A 17,124-nucleotide genomic window follows, 5' to 3' on the forward strand; every position below is an offset into this window, starting at 1 on the left:
TTACTATAGATGGCGTCTGTAGCACAAGATGGCGCTCTAAAGCCCATATACATGTAAACGTCAAAATGTGTGAACTTTTTAAAATTAAAAATATTGAGGTCAACATTCAAAGCATTTAAAAATATTTACATTATCTTCAACTTTTATCCACTATTGGATAGAAATATCATCAAATGAGCGATGCAACTAAAGAATTTAAATATTAAAAATAATTTTGTTGGTGGCAACATCGTGACACTTTATTTTTTCTACTCGAACGTGTCATGGTGCTTTATCTTTCTCTGCCTGCGTTTTCGAGTGCGAGCGGCTGTGGAGCGGGCGTCCATTTTGCTTCGCCATATTGAATTTGGTCGGACATCTTTGGACGCCATGTTTAGTCGGACATATTTTATAAACATTTTCGCGTAAATTTCAAATATTTTTGAGCCTAAATAGCGAACTTTTTTTCACTGAAAACTGTGGCATTGATTGCGTATAGAATTGGGTGGAAAAATTCTGTGCCTACGCAGCAGTCCAAAAGTGTCTCTAGGGGGCCGTGCAGCTTTTGTTACAAGATAAATACAGGTAAATTATTTTCTCCAAACATTGTACTTTTTGACATATCCTAACAAGTGTTTAAAAATTTCTGTGAAATTACGCTAATGTGCGGATTTCTCGAGAATAATATATGAAGGTCATAGGTCCTTCTGTTTGGCTGTACGTAGTTTGGCGTGGTCGTTTTTATATTTATCACGAAATCGAGTTACGTCGCGCCCCGGTGGCCGGTTGCACCGCTGCACCTCGGCACCTGCCGTGATTATACTATGTTTATAAGTAGGATTATAACTTTATATGCGTATTAAATAACCTTATAATCACTTCAAAAGGACAAAGAATTAATTTGTATCACTTTTGTGTACTTTGAAAGCTTTGTTTGTACCAAACTACCGAGTTAGACATCCGAACCCAATCAAAATCTTTTCAGACTGCGTTAAAAACTTGTTTTTCTTGTTGCGCTAACTGGATTTCTTTTAAACATAACCACAATCAAATCTAGTGCGTAAATTATGATAATTGTGGTACACAATGAGAAGTAATTATTGCAAAGATAATTGTATTCTCTGTCTATAACAAGCTAAATAATCTAGCAAACCAAACCTCTTGATAAGTTTTACAAGGTCAAAAAAATATAAACATTTCACTCCAGCTCACATCAATGATTACTTCTGTCGAAAGTAGATTATTGATAAATAAATCAGATCATTAGTAAATTAATTATCTTTCATGATGAAATTATTTCATTAATTTATTTAAATTTTATCATTAGCTAGTAGTGTAGTTAGTTAGAGGCTAAAATTTAATGATTGGTGAAATGTAGAAATCATTAAAAAAATCCAATTTGTAGATTAATCTTAATTTTTAATGTTATTGTTTTTTTTTTGTCGCAATAAAAAATCTAATAATACCTACCAGTCCATAAAAAACATTACTGACAACATCAATGGGAACATAAAGTTTAAAAATACTACTTTAAAATGTAATCAAATCTTATCTCAATGCTAAAACCCTTATTTATTGAATGAAGTCAAACTTTACTATACATTAGTATCAAATAAAATATAATAAATATATAATAATATAAAATACCACCTACTTTTTTTCTTCCCATCAATCAAAAAAATTACTTCCCATCAATCTGCTAACATTTTTTTAGCACTAGTAAACTAACTACTACTACTAACGTAATATTAAGCACTAGAATCTTCTCCAAGAGCGCTTTCACATTTAGGCGATTTAGCAGCACGACAGACGCGCTGCCGAAAATTTCATACTATGTGACAGCGAATGCCTTCACATTATAAAAACGCCGCTGCCGCGCTGCTGTCGTGCTACTAACGCCCTAATGTGAAAGCGCTCTAACTGATCAGACAAAGTAACATCATCATCATCTTAGCCATAGGACGTCCACTGCTGAACATAGGCCTCCCCCAATGCTTTCCATGTTACCTGGTTGGTAGCGGCCTGCGTCCAGCGCTTTCCTACATGTAGCATATGCAAGTAACAACAAATATTTGAAAAATAAACATTATATTTAATTTTGTTCTGCAGAAGGCGCGGTCCAAGATGATGAACCAGGAGATAATGTGCGAGGTGGAGATCGGCACCCACGGGTCTATGGTGGAGATCGATGGGGACGATCAAGTCGGAGTTAAGGTAAGTATTATGCCAAAAAAAAATACATTGCGAGTAAAAGCTGGGGGATCATTCATTTATTACGTATGAGTAATTTTTAACCCTCTCTCCTATAAGAATAGACCTCCCCCCTGTAATAGGCTAGATGACAAAATTAAAATTATTTGCCCGTCAGAAAGATAATTATAAAATATTAGACTCGTTTTTTTTATTTTCTTTCCTAATAAAATAATAACAGTGCTACATCGAGTTGAAATGTGTGTCTGACTAAAAAATCTACTCAAAAGTGACATCACGCGACATTTCAACTCAATATAATATTGTAATAATTCGCTTATGAAAAAATACGTGTCCAATATTTTTTTATTATCTGTCTGACAGACTAAATAGAATTGCGATTTCATTACCCAGTCATCATCCCAATTTATGACGTAAGAAATTAAAAAAAACTTGATACATATTTGGTAATTTTTACTTAATGTGTTAAAAGTTTGGTAATTTTTTTGAATGAAAAAAATGTGGATAAATTAATTGAAATTGTGGGAACTTGTCATTTGAATTATATTCGGCCAGGAGTGGCAACTAGGTACTTGATGAAAATAGTCAAAGTTCAATAAAAAAACTTCTAAACTTCACGTCCAAAGCAGGCTATTCTACTTACTAGTTTCCAACAGTTACCAACAGATGGCGCCACAAGTCAAACAACTCCCCGCTGAAGTAATATTCTTACTTTACAGTACGAGATCGAAGCTGGTCAGTACGAAGAGTACATCACCGATGATCAGTATGAAGAGGTTGAGGAGCAGGTTATTGGCATGCAGCATTTGGAAGAAGGTTAGTTTTACAGGAAGAGAAAATATTATTTTTATGGGTCTTCCCTATTAAACGTTTCGAGTAGGTCGTTTCAGTACCTCTAGCATGAACATCTTTCGTCTTCGAATTGTATGCGTATTCGTCAAAATTCGATACTTAAGCATCGAATTAAACTATTATTTGACAATTTTGATTCTTAAAATAAGTTTTGTGCAACCATTTCTCATACTAAGTTCACTCTACGACACGTTCACAAGGGCGCTGTTGTAGTTTTCGTAATAAATCTTTTGATGGCGATTCGAATACGCAAACGATTCGAACTCGAAAGTTTTTCGTGCTAGCCGTACAGATGAATGTTGTAAAATATCTATTGGTATAATAGTAGTTACATGAAGGCTACTGACAAACTGACAACGCCATTCCTGTGGCGTAGTTTTGCGCTGACGCAGTGTAGGTTTGTTGTCGACACGACAAGAAGAAGAATAGTTGTGATAAAACTTCATTCAAACGTCCGTATTGACTTGCAGTGGGCAGCGAAGAGGTGATACTGCCAGGCATCTCTGGCGAAGAGGTGCTACAAGCAACTGTTGAGAACTATGACGGGCTGTATCCCACACCACCGTCTACTAGCAGGTATTTATAACTCTTCGAAGCCTGAATGCAACCAAAATACTCCAGAAAATGTCCACTAAAAGGGATGATTCCTCTGTATTTAAATAGAAATAGTGTCCGACCGAAACTAGTTTTACGACCGAAACCGATAACGAATTTCGGCAACGGTGTCTATTTCGGCCGAAACCGAAACTTCCCTACAAGGCTCATATTTTGAAGGAAAAATAAAGAAAACGTTATTATAATCAGTCAGTCTATATTGTTTTCTCTTTAAATTGCATTAAAATTGAACTTATAAAGTGCCTTTTTACTCTAAAAGGTATCAAATTATGTATTAAAAAAGAAAAAGAAGGATTTATAGTATAGATTTTTTTTAATTACTCGCAATATTCAGGACATCTACATAACCCGTCCCATGGTCGGGTCTTTTACCTTAATAATTTCTCAAAACAAAATTGGTAGTATGTAAGCTAGTATGTACTGTACTTGCCACTTGGATACCTTGGTAATAAATACTAAAATGAACTTTGAAACTCTGAATCCATAATATTATCACCATGAAATGCACTATAGTCATTACTAACTACTTAACTAATGTTTGTTTACGTATAGCATTTGCGAACCAAAAAAAAATTATAGGTTAGATTAAACTTGATTATACTTTTATCAGTCATATTAAATAATTTTTGTAGTTTACACTCGCTCTTATTTTTTTTTTTAATTCAAAATAAATCACTCGAAAACTCGCCACCACAACAAAACAAAACTAAAGAAAACAAACAAGCGAGCGAATCACGGCATTGGCTCTGATCACTCATTCATTCACTAATTCAACGCGCCGAACATGACCGACAACAGCGCGGAAACACCCGAATGCACATTCGGTTTTGGTCGTAGTTTCGGCAAGTTTGCCGCCGAAAACGAAACTAAACCGAAACTCGTGTTTTTACCGAAACTCAACCGAAAACGAAACCGAAACCGAACATTCGGTCGGACACTAAATAGAAAATCTTTTAGTCCTTCAGATAGATGTTTTAGATGATAAAAATATTTGGATACATTTTTCTTTTCTAATAGTGTAGATTTTTTACAGAGTAGTGACGTCACGTCTATTAACAACTGTCTGACCGACAGAATAGAATATCTATTTAAATACTGAGTAGGAAACTAGGAATATTAAAAAGCGTTAAATTATGAAGGCATATTTTTTTTTACTTCTTTTTCTTTGCAATGGTTTCCAAAACCACGATTTCCCCATTGGCACCTATTATTATCTCCAATCATTAATACCGTGATTCGTTTTTGTTTCAGAAGAGGTCGCGGCAGGCCCCGCGCTAATGCTAACAATAACACCAACAACATACATCATTTGATGCCTATTGGTAAGTTGCATGACAGTTTAACTTTCCCTGATTCCTGATAGATCTTGGCTACACAGGACTTGCAGCGGTGGGAATAGTCCCATATTGGTAAGTTTATTTCACAATAACAGGGTGTGGAACTGTGGATACCCTTTTACGGAACTATTTTCACTTCAACAGATCTACAGTTAAAATTTATGTACAGTCAGCGTTAGATAGATCGAAGCGTCTAAGATAGCCAAAATTATCTGATATTCAATATTTCATATAAATGTAACCATTCAACGTAAGCATAATGTTTGAGGCATCCAAAGTAGTCAATATAAAATATGTTAGCAACACTGTTCTCAATTTTATATGAGCTGTCAGGATGTTCAAAAATATGAACATCCTGTGGCTGAAATGATGATGATGCAAGTTCTTTCGTTTGCATGTTATTGGCTAAAGTTGTTTGGCATTTTGTGTTCGACTTAAAACATTTTTTTTCCATTCCAGGCGAAGTCCCCATGGGTTTAATGGAGGGAGTCAACACAGGCCGAGGCGCCACGCGGCGATGGGAACAGAAGCAGGTGCAGATCAAAACCATGGAAGGAGAGTTCTCGGTCACTATGTGGGCTACGGGGGAAGATGATGGTGAGTGAATAAAACCGACTCTATTTATTTATTTATTTTATTTTATAAAACACAAAGTGCACAAAAAAATCATAATTATTTTCATAGCGATAACACCGCCTAATTGTACCTTATGTGTTCCTTTTCTTTTTACAAGCTTTATATTGTGACTTCACTTGTTAGTATGTGTGGGACAAATCTTGCAACTGAATTTAAGACCAGTTCTCCTCAACCGATTGAGCTGAAATTTGGTATACTTATGTAAGTACGATGACAATGCAATGTTATGGTACCATTGAGCTGGTCTGATGATCAGGAGTGATTGAGGAGTCAGGAGGTGGCCATAGGTACTCCTAAACGAAACGGCGGAAACTTATCAAGTTTGGGTTCATTGAATTCGACTTCCCGAGCACTTTTATGCTAAATCATGACCAGGCCCAGAGATTGAGATAGTTAGAACTAAAAAGTGTAAAATAAAATTATAATAAAAAAAACTTTTTAAAAAACAACCTTTATCCTAAAATGCAGTTGTACTAAAACGAAAAAAAGAATTGAATGCTAGGTTCAAAGAATTTCGAAAACAGAAAAAAGAGGAATAAATTCCATGCGCGATACAAGCTTTCGAAATTCTTTGAACCTAGCATGCAATTATTTTTTTCGTTTTAGTACAACTGCATTTTAGGATTTAGGTTGTTTTTTAAAAAGTTTTTTTTTATTATAATTTTTGTTCTTTTTGTCTGGTGTGCAATAAAGAGTATTTAATATTATTATTAATTTTTACCATGTTTAATATTTTCGATGTCGATGCCAGTCTATTAAATGCCAATTTTACGCTTTTGTAGTCGGAGTATTTTTTTTTATTTCTTGCTTTTTTACGCAATTTCTTTTTGACCTTTTTTCAGCTGTAGTCTAGTGTCTTTTAATGCACTATTTTGTAACTATGGATTCAATATTCTGAAAAAAGTGGGCTCCATTTCCTATGAAGTGTTTTTGTTATGTTTTCAATTTGTATGCGACTTATGATAATCAAATTCAGAATCTATTCAAGTCCAACCAATAGGAATCACGAAAATTATCATATTATAGTTTAATTAAAGAATCAATAATAATAAAAATATATTCCTTTCGCAGATGACGGTTCAAATCCGGAGCCAGATCCCGACTACACAGAATACATGACCGGCAAGAAAAACATATTAGGAAACGAGACAATGCCAGGTAAGTTAATTTATTACTTCTCGGGTTGCCCATCTTACTTTACCAAACAAACCTCAAAAGTCCGTCAAACTCCATATCAAAACCCTGGTTTACCCAGGGTTATATTATAGTTTAAGTTAAGGTGATGCCTTTTAGTCTGAGTCACATTACCTTAGGGGGCGTCCATAAATTACGTGAGACAATTTTGGCCATTTTTCAACCCCCCCGCCCCCCTTGGTGAGATTTGGTGAGATTTTGCCTGACCCCCTCCCCCACCCCCCTAATCTCACGTGATATTTAATAAAATGCCTATTTTCAATGTCTATGCTTCGAGTCTATTAGATTTATATGAAAAAATCAGTAACCCAGTGTCGTGCCACGCGCAGTGCAGGGTTCCGTAGCTTCCCGTCGTTTAGTAAGACAAGCAACCACTTGTCATTTGACATCTGTCAAATTTGACTATTGGTTACTTTAACTACGAATACAATAATGTTTTCATACGTATGTAATGTCATTTTTTAGGGTTCCGTAGTCCTGACAAGGAACCCTTATAGTTTCGATATGTCTGTCTGTCTGTCCGAGGTTTCGCTTGGAAACTATTGGCACTGGGGAGATGTAATTTTGTGAAGGTATGTATGTATATTAATCATGCCGACAAAACGGTAAAATAAAATTTTGAAAAAAAAAATTCTAGGGTAGCTCCCCTGCATGTAAAGTGGGGATGATTTTTTTCAAGGAAAACTATAACGGTTAAGATACATTACTTAGTTTAAGAGTAAAAGTCATTTGATTCATGTATTATACAATTTCTTAACCAGTAAAAATTTCCTTAGAAGAAAATATGAAAAGTTACTTTAGATGAAGTAATTGCTTGCTTCTGAAATATATTGTGGTAACGACAGACAACTACGGAACCCTACACTGCGCGTGGCATGACACGCACTTGGCCAATTTTTTACGCAATAGCGATGCCGATGACGTTTTTTTTAATTTCGAATTTTCTTAATTTCGACATTTATTCTGCATCTTTAGTGTTCACAAATGCAGATGGAGGCATTTTTAATTTGATTAGGCGGTTTAGAATAAATTGTCATTATCATCATAAAAAAATCATTTTTTGTTACTTCAATAACCCAGTTTTCTGGCAATTTTACTCTTTCTCTTGCGGGAAAAATTACGTGATATTTTCCGAGACCCCCCCTCTCCCCCACGTGAGATTTAGTGAGGTTTTCGTTGACCCCCTCCCCCCCCCTAAAAGTCTCACGTAATTTATGGACGCCCCCTTACTATACAGTATAACATTCGACAATATCAGTGCTATGGAGAGGGCTATGCTCGATGTTTCTTTACGAGATCGAATCTGAAATGAGATCCGTAAACGAACTACTCGTTACGTAGAGCGACGGATTAGCAAGCTGAAGTGGCAATGGGCAGGGCACATAGTACGCAGAACTGACGGCCGATGGGGCAGCAAGGTTCTGGAGTGGAGACTACGTACCGGAAAACGCAGCGTGGGACGTCCACCCACAAGGTGGACTGACGACATTATAAAGGTAGCAGTAAGGCGCTGGACGCAGGCCGCTACCAATCGATCAACATGGAAAACATTGGGGAAGGCCTACGTTCAGCAGTGGACGTCCTATGGCTGAAATGATGATGATGATGAATCGACAATAACGGGAGAGGTAGGAATAGTCCTGTAATAACTTACAAATGACTCGTTTTCTGTCCCAGGTTTAGATCTATCGGATCCAAAGCAACTAGCAGAGTTTGCGCGCCCCGGACACAAAATTAGGCTAAAGAAACCTATAGCGGAAACATCGGACAGGACTATTGGTAAGTAAAATATTAAGTTTTAATGTTTCAACTTGTGAAAAAATCATAATTTTGTTAGTTAAAGATGACCCACGCTGAACTGTCCCACCAAACTCAATGACAGGGGAGCGCTATCATCGTTCAACTGTATGGTTTCCAACATGGCAAAAATCGGAACCAGCGATCCGGTATTGACGGTGGCGCCCCGCTGTCAATGTCATGGATAGGACAGTTCAGTATTTTGGAACTATAAACTTTGTATGGAAATAGCTGAGTGTGACGTCAAATGTCACCCGCCCATAGTAACTTGTATGGGACTCTGCGTGTCGTTCTAACATGACCAATGACGTTATGAGATCTCTAACTTTTTTATCTGAGGTATCTTTTGAAATTTTCGTTAAAGAAAAGCACTGATTGATTTGATAATGCCAAGGCTACTGAAATGTGAGAAATAACGATGACTCGATCTTTCTGACAAAAAAAAAGAAAAAGAAAAAGCTAGTTCGCAAATAAAGATGTTTTTATTTGATTTGTACATTGTTGCAGCGTGCCCCCACAAAGGTTGCGGCAAGATGTTCCGCGACAACTCGGCGATGCGCAAACATTTGCACACGCACGGACCGAGGGTACACGTTTGCGCTGAATGCGGTAAGTTTAGTTTCAACCAAAACAATAAAGTTGGTCGCGCGTCCTTTCATTGGTCGCGCGTCCTGTCATTGGTCTCGCGTCCTGTACGGCTAGCACAAAAATCTTTCAAGTTTGAATCGTTTACGTATTCGAATCGCCACCAAAAGATTTAGTACGAAAACTACAACAGCGTCCTTGTGAACGTGTCGTGAAGTGAACATAGTATGAGAAATGGTTGCACGAAACTTATTTTGAGAATCATGATTGTCACGTTATCGTTTAATTCGAAGGTTGAGTATCGAATTTTGTCGAATACGCAAACCATTCGAAGACGAAAGTTGTTCATGCTAGAGGTACTGTCATTGGTCGCAAGTCTTGTCATTGGTCGCGCGTCCCGTCCTGTCATTCCCCCACAAAGGTTGCGGGAAAATGTTCCGCGGCAACTCGGCGATGCGCTATATTCACTATTCTTCGCTACTTCTATTTTTGTTTCACTCTTTTAAACCTTTCGCTTAAGGTGTGTCAATGTATTTTGCAAAAAAAAAAACATTTATCCATCTGATCTAATGAATATATCTGAATGAAAAATTTATTTTTTACCTATCTAATAAAAATGTTTCTTTGTATTTCAGGTAAAGCGTTTGTAGAAAGTTCAAAGTTAAAAAGGCATCAGTTAGTCCACACGGGGGAGAAGCCTTTCCAATGCACCTTTGAAGGCTGCGGGAAGCGATTCTCGTTAGACTTTAACCTCAGGTAAGTTTTCTATATTTTTATCCACAACGAGGAAGCTCTTGGCCTGCATCGTACCTGATGAAGTGATGATCAATCCAAAGGTGTAAGAAGGCATCACTCGGACGGAATACTTAACCTTTAACTATGGACGTGAAAAAATAATCACACTCCCATGGACGTCGGGTCTCACAGACCCCTATCTAAAATTCTTCTTATTTTCATATCTGAATTAATTTGAATTTATTAAAGAGTTGATAAATATCTAACAACTATTAATAAAGGATTTAGTGGTAAATGTAATCATTTTAACCATCATTTAATTACTTTTTTGCAAATTTAAAAAACTTAGACAATTTTCCGTGTTAATTGACTTGCCATCACATATAGGCTCCTTGATTACAGTCGATTATTAATAAATGAAAGTAATATTTTTTTCCTTGCTAATTAATAACCATGTAACATAAAAACATGAACAAAATTTCTGAAGGACCTAAATCAAAAAATTTGACAAGGGCTAAAGTTACTAAAATTATACACAGTGGCCTAGAACACTAAAAACAAATTATCTCTACAGGCATGTGTTATCTTTCTTTGAGAGCTTTGATAGACAAAATGTACACCATTCAGAATCGGAATCTGCAGCAATGGTGAATTCTAAGACATCTAAACTCAAAAGAAGAATCGTCTACAAGTAATACCTTACTCCTGAAATGTTCTTTAGATACTCGGGCTAATAATATAGCTGATGTACTCAGATACTTTCTGCCATTAAGTATTCTTAAACTAGAGCAATTTACTTAATATTATAATAATATAATATACAAAAAAATAGTTGACAAGTCACATCCATACAAGTATGTTTGTATGGAAATTATAGTCATCGGGTCTCCCAGGCCCGGACAAAATTTTGGATGGTTATTACTCACGTAATAAGTGCCGGAAGACGCGATTTTATGCCTCCTCGGTCCAAACACAGCTAAAACTGAAGCTACTGAGATGGTCGAGAGCAGCACGTGGCGGGAAGGTGTTTAAACCGAGAAATCGGAAAGGGGGGTGGGCCTCTGAGACCCGACGTCCATAGCACAGTGTTTTAGAAACCCTCAAAATCGGACATGATTAAGTTAATGCCATGAGTCGATAGCTTCTTATGTTTCAATTACAAGAGTGAAACTCACGTGTGCTCATTTTACTTGGTTTTTGAGAAAAAAATTGTGAAAGTTGGCCGTTTTTAAAATTCCTAAAAATGAAAAAAATGTTTTTTTAATAATTAAGAGGGTTTGTAAACTTGTGATAAAGCTGATTCAATTCATGGACCTATAAAAAAAGGCGGACGGAACTCGCGCTACAACAAAACTGTGACGCAAAATTTTGGCGTTTGTCTATTGTGTGAGTGAATTTAGGGATGCCATGTTAGCCAAAACATTTTACCCATTTATTTTAAGAAAAACATAGTTCGGCAGTTGTTACTTGGAAATGTAGACAGAATTATTCCGTGCCATTTTAAAAGGATGAAAGGTGTATGCATTGAGGTAGGCGCGAAATTTTCAATGTTCAAATTTTCTTACATTGTTTGCAAGTCAGTGTGTCAGGGTATGTTAACTATACTCCGATGAAGGGTTGTGTGTGGCACGGGAAGGGGTCCACACTCGTAGGGCGATTGCTAAAACCCATTTAGCAAATTAAATTGAAAAGAATACCTTTCTCTAAAGCAGTACTTTCATTACTTCAACCTTGCCAACACGAACACCAAGACACCGAAGATACTGGAGATACCGAACACAGTACAGAGGATGAAAAGTCCATAATAATATGAACGACGCAATGTATTTGGCACGGGAGACACGTATTTTTGACGACGAAGTCCCCTTGTAATTATTCTTTAAAACGCCTTATCATATTCCAATACGTCGATGAAACATTGCTATAAAAAATTGTATAGGCGAAAATAAAAAAAAAGAAATTCATATACCTCTGGTACAAGACACGATCCACAAAAGATAAAAATATTTCTACATAGAGGCTATACCAAAGTATTGTTCAGTATGAAATAAAATTGCGGATTCCATTTAGAATGGAAGAAAAAAAATAAAGTCTAAATGATGAAAAATAATTAAAATCTCTGGAACTACTTGACTTGTAGAAATGAAATAAAGTACAATACATGCGTCTTTTAATGATCAATCGAATCAGCTTTATCACAAGTTTACAAACCCTCTTAATTATTAAAAAAAATTTTTTTTCATTTTTAGGAATTTTAAAAACGGCCAACTTTCAAAATTTTTTTCTCAAAAACCAAGTAAAATGAGTACACGTGAGTTTCACTCTTGTAATTGAAACATAAGACGCTATCGACTCATGGCATTAACTTAATCATGTCCGATTTTGAGGGTTTCTAAAACACTGTGCATAGTTAAAGGTTAACCACAAGAACTGACTGTCTTTACCTCTAAGGGCTCCTCCAAGTGTATCGCCCTCGCCCTTTACACTCGCCGTCACCCTTTACGTCAATCAAGAGTAATTATAAGTAACTTGAAAAAAATCGAACTGCCCAATCGTCTGGAATCTAAACCTTTCGCTTGCCGGGCGACAGCTACCATCTGAGCTACTTAGACACTGCATGATTTTTTCAAGCTATTTATAATTTAGTTTGAGAAGCGACTTATTACTCTTAATGCTAAGAAATTTTAATAACAATCAAAAGAGTGATGAAGTTGGCCAGACTAAAGTCTGGTCCGTGAGCACGTAGAATTTTGTCCAATGACCCCAAGCTACCCATCCTTATCGCTCGCGCGTAATTAGGTTGCTATCGCGCTCGCACACTCACTGCGGGCGCGCGTCGCACAGTCGCGACAGCAATATAATTACGCGCGAGCGATAAGGATGGGTAGCTAGGGGTCATTGGACAAAATTCTACGTGCTCACGGACCGGGCTTTAGTTGAGGAAGTCTGACGTTCGCATAATATGTGTTCCTTAGTCGCCCCTTACGACGTCCACGGGAAGAACGAGGGTCCTATTACCCTTGCTAAATAAAAATTCTACGTATTACAGAACGCACGTAAGAATCCACACGGGCGACCGCCCCTACGTGTGTCCCTTCGACGGATGCAACCGGAAGTTCGCGCAAAGCACTAATCTCAAGTCGCATATCCTCACGCACGCCAAGGCTAAGTAAGTATCGTAAGTAATACAGAATCATCATCATCCATCATCATTTCAGCTTTAATGACGTCGGATTATTCATTTTCCATGTGAATTGACAACCTAAATTACAATCTAACCTAACCCACTTAGTTTACAATCTAACACGTTATATTATAAACTGACGAAGTTCACAATTTCACGTTTACATATCCATTACAACTCATTTATGCGATTGCAAGTCTTTCTCAACCAATTTTACATGATTAATCATTTCTTAAAAACTAGTATAGTATATAAATTCTGTATTTATAGTATCCTTTTTAATTCCAGGTCAAGAAACTCGCTGTCCCGTAACGGTGGCAACAACTACGAATCAGCCCGGACCACACCGCAGTACGTTCAGTTAGAAATGTCCCAAGACGACTCGAACCCTCAATTGATCTTCTACACGCACGAATGAACGTGGACAATAAACAAAAGACAGCTGGCAAGACTCGAGAGAAGATTAAGAGACTTATGGAGCAATACTTGTGAACGGTGAATGATTTGTGTGAAAATGATTAAAATTTTGCTCGTAATAAAGCGTTGATCGTTGAAAATTACAGAAATAATCGATCAATGAAAATTTTTGATCGTATATGAAGCCAGATTCAATGGTTTGGCTATCAGTCAAATCCAAGCAAGTACCCGGGTCAAAAAATGCAGAAATAAATGGAAAGAGTCCGAAGACTGGTTTCACGGATGAAGAAATACATATATCACGAATAGTAACGCTAGTCAAGATGTGCAAGTGTCTCCTGGGCCACAGTTACTGTCAATTGTTTTGTAAAGTGAACGTAAAACTTGTAAATAGTGTTGCGAAGTGAGTTAGTGTTAGAAACGTGTAAATATTGTCCAAAAGTTTAAAAAGACTTATGTACAGTGCAAGGACAGTTGTGTCAAAAGTGAGAAGAATAAATAAATTTTTGCTATACGTCACTTATGAGACTGGTTTGTGACGGTGAGGTGAGTTTGTATCTAGTGATATGTTTTCAGTTGTTTGGTTAAATGAAGTCAAATTATTTTGAAATATTTTGGCTTTAAAATGAAATGTACAGGAATACCCTGTATGTAATGTAAAAATTCAAATAATCCAAAAACAGTCTGGTTTTACAACTCTACAATTACGTAACGCAATAGTTTTAAGTTTTCATCAACTATTTCTTAACTAATCGTTAAAATGTAGCCCCATTATTATTTAATAATACCCAAACACATAGCAGGAAAACTTTACATAAAATTATGTTACAAGTTACGTCAGAAAAAGATATTCTTGAATGTTTAATTTATCTCAAAAGTATATATTTTTATTATTAGGTTTTTGTAATGTGTGGGGCCTCGATAATGTCATTCTAGTTTTATTTTCTTATAACGACCAACACTTTAGTCCTAATTTTAACTAAACTCGCTTGTCAATTTATTTGTATTCCTGAAATAACTAGTTTATTCTTATAGATGTAAATTTATTACGTATCAAAAACTGAACTTTTACTAATAACATGTTTTAAAAGGATAGTCATCATGAAATTATGAACTCTGTTAGCTTATGATATAACTTGTGAGATTATAAACTAACAGTGGGTAATCGAACTACGTCAGATTATAATCAGACTGAGTTCAAAATTTTACAGTGACAGATTCATGACAACTGTTTTTGATCATTTCATCCACTCGGACGCGCCCCACATAATTGTTGGTCTCGGTCGCGCGGGGTGCGGAGAGTGTGGTCCGAGCAATCCGTAAGGCATTATTGTAGTGTGCGTGTGCACTCATAGAGCATTTAGCGTGTACCGATAACACTCAAACATTAGCGGAAGAATGGTGGGGCGCGTCCGAGTGGATGAAACTTTATGAGGACTGTTCAAGTTATTGTTATTTACGTAAACTGCAGTATCTTGCTTGCTACTTTTGCAATATGATTTACACTTTTTTTTTAATGGTTATTGAATTGATTAAGTTACTTAGTTATTTTACACATATAAAAAAATCCTGATAAAAATGTTTATTAGTAAAAATTCGAGTGGCTTACTTTTTTCTACTGGAGTTCTTACTTTTTATTATGATAGTTAAATTTGTATGAAGTCACATCATGCAAGTGTCCAACTAGTTTTGTATGTCTTTAGATGTATGAATTCAGGCGATGTATTTCTAAGCGTTTAAATTCCAGTTTGTATAAGAATTTGGTAGTAGACACAAGAAACTTCGAACTCCTCCTATGTTCTTCTGATTAATTTCGGCGGGTCCAATGACAGTTTAACTTTCCCCCGGGACAAACTTGACCTTCACTGGTTGGGTTTTATTGGCGGTCAAGCTGTAGATCCTGGCTACACAGGAGTTGCAGCGGTGGGAACGAGAGACGACAAATGTATGGGCTTATCACGTAAAATCGATAAAATGGCAAAAGCATATCACGGCGCGCATCTTAGGCTTACAGGACTCTGTTTTTCTGTACCTTAAACTGTCAATTGTGTTAACTACAACTTCAACCTCGCGTCTCAACTAGTCTACGATTTGTGTGATTTCATAACGAGCTTGGAATTGAAACCCTTAAAAAATATGTCCTCTGAACGTTTTTATTAGATCTTGATGGAATAAAAGAATGGTGTGTGTAATTTTAAGTAATCAGAACTGTTTCTATGATCAGATTATACAGGGTGAACTAGACAAAGCATTATTTGAAACTGTTTTGACGTATATCGTCGTTTCGCGAAATGTCATTGCCAATAAATGGTCACTTTCTCAAAATGTCACTTGCTTTAGGTCACTTTCGCAAAATATCTTTATATTTTTTTCCTGTAAAGAATATACAGGAAAAAGGTGTGAATGACATTCTGAGAAAGTGACCTTTTGCAAAACTGACATGAGAAAGTGACTATAATGATGACATTCATAAAAAAATCTGGCTAGCTACCACCATCTTACCTAGTCCTGCCTAAGTTTTCTGCATCAAAAACATATTTGCTTATCTCTAGAACTTTAACTGTATTAACATGGTTAACTTATGTTGAGTCATCTCTGGAACAGTTCTGGTTACTCAAATCTCTTTGGTACAATTCTGTACGATACAGAATTGAAAACTGCCTGATAATAGTACGCTTGATAAAAATATTCTTGTACATTTTGTACTATAGATATGCCAAAAATAATATTTTACGTTGTATTATAGAAGTCTAGTGAATAAAGAGAAATGTATGATTACAAAAGTTTAACATTTTCTACTGTCTTCGATGAAATGAAATAAAATAAAATTAAAATGGTATGAAGAAAATTGTTTTCATTTTAATGTTTTTTGTCCATTATGTGCTTTGATAGTAAATATGGTATGGACAGCATTTACATCTGTTTTTACAATTTTCGCCCACATTTTGCTTATTCGAATTATGTTTTCTCCTCTTAGAAAATAATGTTCTATGCATTTCTCTTTGCTGCATTCATGTGGAGATATTTATTTATTTTTTGGTAAACAAATTATTATTAAAATGAAGTGTACTTGTTGCTTAATTATATTATAACAAAATTAATTTAGAAATCTTATTAGAATATTTAATTAATATCTTCCCATGAATGCAGTGATGTTGTTTAAAATTAAATAATTTAAGTGCATTCTAAAATCTAAAATTACATCTGAGGTGCATACTGTTCTTTGTTTATTGTAATTTACAGAAAATACAGGGTGGAAACGATAAGTGATCTCACTCGATTATTTCTAAACCATAAAAAATATTGAAAAACTGGTTACTGATTATGTTTCTAGCTGTACTAAATGTATGGAAGCTGGAATCATTGAATTTTCGGATAGATCGAGTTTATTCTGTAACCGTAACAAACTGATAGATCTCTGAAGCACTTTCAGGATCAGTAACCAGTTTTTCAATATCTTGTATAGTTTAGAAATAATCAAGTGAGATCACTTATCGTTTCCACCCTGTATATATTTTTAGATAAATTAAACTGTACTGGGCGTACAAAATCGTGGTTTTATCAACCTTATTGGTTTTTATA

General features: G+C 35.9%; 1 protein-coding gene across 4 annotated transcripts; it reads left to right on the top strand.

The window, feature by feature from the left end:
• Positions 1-280: 280 nt before the first annotated feature.
• On the top strand, positions 281-14,321 carry PHO (pleiohomeotic). Of its 4 annotated transcripts, none has more exons than XM_028306004.1 (12): positions 281-564; positions 2,089-2,193; positions 2,910-3,006; positions 3,513-3,618; positions 4,909-4,979; positions 5,454-5,591; positions 6,702-6,788; positions 8,502-8,603; positions 9,126-9,230; positions 9,842-9,962; positions 12,991-13,110; positions 13,414-14,321. In XM_028306004.1, exons 2-12 carry the CDS (start codon positions 2,104-2,106, stop codon positions 13,541-13,543), a joined length of 1,167 nt encoding a protein of 388 aa, XP_028161805.1. In that variant the 5' UTR covers positions 281-564; positions 2,089-2,103; the 3' UTR covers positions 13,544-14,321. The 4 variants fall into 4 exon arrangements, with proteins under 4 accessions (XP_028161805.1, XP_028161806.1, XP_028161807.1 ...); XM_028306005.1 differs by having other exon boundaries at positions 9,129-9,230; XM_028306006.1 differs by having other exon boundaries at positions 4,912-4,979.
• The last annotated feature ends 2,803 nt before the right edge of the window (positions 14,322-17,124 follow it).

This window comes from Ostrinia furnacalis, unplaced genomic scaffold (genome assembly GCF_004193835.3).
Source record: "Ostrinia furnacalis isolate ACB-3 unplaced genomic scaffold, ASM419383v2 OfSCF1849, whole genome shotgun sequence".
NCBI lineage: Eukaryota > Metazoa > Arthropoda > Insecta > Lepidoptera > Crambidae > Ostrinia > Ostrinia furnacalis.